Source organism: Myotis brandtii, unplaced genomic scaffold, assembly GCF_000412655.1.
Source record: "Myotis brandtii unplaced genomic scaffold, ASM41265v1 scaffold45, whole genome shotgun sequence".
Lineage (NCBI taxonomy): Eukaryota > Metazoa > Chordata > Mammalia > Chiroptera > Vespertilionidae > Myotis > Myotis brandtii.
The window spans coordinates 4,759,621-4,762,453 of NW_005367209.1; the positions used below are offsets into that span (position 1 = coordinate 4,759,621).

The 2,833-nt window shown below is 54.6% G+C and overlaps 1 protein-coding gene across 1 annotated transcript in view; it reads left to right on the forward strand.

Moving 5' to 3' along the window:
- Positions 1 to 1,373: 1,373 nt before the first annotated feature.
- The window catches only part of LRRN4 (leucine rich repeat neuronal 4), a 14,379-nt gene continuing 12,919 nt past the window's right edge, over positions 1,374 to 2,833 (forward strand). The window contains exons 1-2 of the mRNA XM_005874744.2: positions 1,374 to 1,611; positions 2,612 to 2,831. Coding sequence (XP_005874806.1) covers positions 2,621 to 2,831 — 211 coding nt within the window. The 5' untranslated portion in view covers positions 1,374 to 1,611; positions 2,612 to 2,620. The remainder of the gene's footprint in view (positions 1,612 to 2,611; positions 2,832 to 2,833) is intronic.

The following is a 2,833-nucleotide window of genomic DNA, read 5'->3' on the forward strand; positions in this document are numbered from 1 at the left end:
CGGGACCCTTCAGTCCACAGGCCGACGCTCTATCCACTGAGCCAAACCGGTCAGGGCTGCTTCTTTCTTATAAAAATCTTTATTATTGAAAGTATTACAGATGTCCCCCTCTCCTTCCCCCCCTCCTCTCCCCATCCAGTTCCCGCCCCAGGCCTTCACCACCCTACTGACTGTGTTCATAGATAAAATATTTGATTAATCTCTTCCCATCCCCCAGCCTCCTTCCCTCTGAGATTCACCAGTCTGTTCCATGCGTCCATGCCTCTGATTCTATTTTATTCACCAGTATATTTTGTTCTTTAGATTTCTTGTTCACTTATTTTGATTTTTGGGTTCAATTCTTCATAGATATGTATTTGTTGCCATTTTATTGTTCATAGTTTTTCTCTCCCCCCCCCCCCCTTCCCCCCTGAAATCAAAAAAAATTTTTTTTTTTTTTTACAAGTATTTGCACGTGGCCCGCGGGCCGTAGTTTGAGGACCCCTGGTTTTAAGGCTTTGGGTGGAGAAGGCCAAGACAGGAGATCCCCTGGGATGTGCAATTACCCATTAACCCCATCTGCAGTTCCGAGGTGCCCTGCCTTTCCTCAGGGCTGCTCAGATAAAAGCTGACAGGAAAAGATCCCTGCAGCTCTGGTCTGAGAGTCTGTGTACACAACTCAGGGATGATTAACCCTGGGCCTGGGGGCGGGGATGTGCAGATCAAAGGCCCTCAGACAAAATGACCAGTTTCGGAACTCAGGGGGAGCAAGGCATTGTCTGCTCTAAACAAAACTCATGCCATGTCACCAGGGCTTCAGGGAGACCTGGGGCTCTTGGTGACGAGGCTCAGAGACCCCCGCCATGAGGCAGAAATGTTCTTTCTGCATTTCTATCCTCTGTATCTTTCCCACCTCTTAGGAGAAACAAACCTCCCTGCTGTCACTGAACTGGGTCCCATAGAAACCAAATGAACTCTTCTTGGAGACGCCTGGATCCGGTTTGAGCCTGCCCCGGCTCCCAGACTCCTCGGAAGGCCCCTCTCTGGCCACTTTCCCCTGTGAATCTCGGCAGGCCTTGCTATGGACTAGAGTACCTTCCTCCTTTGGGCCACGGGGCTTCCTCTTCATAGCAGCTCACCATTCATCCTCCAAGCATCCCAGGAAGTGGAAACCACCTATCAGGAGGATCAGATTCCTGGGAGGTGACAGGGTCACCTCTGCCTCACTGACCATCAGCCCTCAGCCCTCAACTTGGCAGGGAGAGCTGACTTCCTCTGTTTCTCAGGCCTGGGAAGGCAGTGTAAGGTGAGATGAAGATGGGGGAGGGCTAGGAGGAGGAACCAGGCCAGGAAAGGGGCAGGTCCGGTCCCAGAGTGGGAGGAGGAGACAGGCACTTAGGGTGTTGGCCAAAGACCACAAAGTGAGGGAGGAGAGGCGTGCAGGGACCGAGCTATCTCAGGCCCTCTCAGTGACTGGGGCAGGTGGGGGTAGGGGCAGGGGCAGCTGGGAAATAGGCCTCCCTCTGGAATTCAGAGTTGAGCTGCTGTGTAAGTCACTGGCTCCTGGGTTCTATAAGACAACAGTGAAGACTACAAAAGGGCAAGTGCCACACTCCCAAAGGACAGCTTCTGGTGAGTAGGACACCCTGCTGGAGGCAGGGATTACTGGCCTCAGTTTCCAGCTCTTTCTCACTGCTTGGACTCCAACATAGCAAGAGGGAGGTCTGGAGGGTTGCCTAGAGACCTAGTGGTCAGCAGAGTAGCTGGGGCAGGAACACGCAGCTACAGAAATGGGGGAATATCAAGGAGTGACGTCAAGGCCAAGGCTTGATTGGAAGTAGCTTTGCTTGATGTACCCCCTACCTGATCTCCCAGTTGCCCTGTGCAATCCTGGGTACCCCAGAAACTCCACAGCTGGTGACTTTCCGTCATCCCCCCGGGCACGGCTGACCTCAGGAGCCTTGGCTTTTGTGGGGACCAAGGAGGGACCAGGAAAGGCTTGATTCAGGTTCCAAGTATCGCAGCTGTCTGGGGGCCCCTTGCTTCCCTGACGGCAACCCTGAGGGCCCTCCCAAGAAAGAGACCCTAAAACTTATTTTAAAATGTGACCTGCAAACCAGGTCACATGCAAACCAGGACTCACTTCTAAGGCTGGGCAGTTCTAAGGGGAAAATGGGGGCAGCTGAGTTTTGTTGGGACTGACAAAATCTTCCTCAAGTCCCATGCTCATCATTAATAGGCATGTTTGTAGCAGCGTCTGTGCACCTGGGGTGTTTACAGCAATAAAGGGCAAGTTCCCTTCCCTCCGGAAGCTCATGGGATGGGGTTATGGGGTTCCTGGGGGGTTCAGGCCCAGATGGGGCGGATGAGGAAGGCCTTCTGCAGGAGGTCCCTGTGGGTGAGCATCCACAGAATGAGAGGGGATTAGAGGGAAGAGCATGGCTGGGAGAAGGAAGAGCAGGAGGTGCCACGGTGCACCTGGGGGAGATGACAGGGCCAAAGTCACCGCACACCTGGTAATGCTGGGGACCGCCCAGGACTTGTGCTCCTCCTGCAAGCCCGGGGCACATTTACCCTTCTTTCGGGGTGTTTCTTCTGGATTTAACGCGCTGTCACTTTATTCTCTCCCCAGCCACGCACCATGTGGTTGACCCTGCTGCTGCTGCTGCCCACAGCGCTGCGCCTGAGCCTGGCAGAGCCTCCCCAGGAGAGGGTCCCTCTTTTCCGACTCATTCAGCTGGGCCCCTGGGGAAGCGGGGCCAACGACACCACGGGCTCGCCCTGCCAGGGGCTCTTCGCCACTGGGGCCACGACCTTGAATCTGGCGAACCGCAGCCTGGAGCACCTGCCGGGT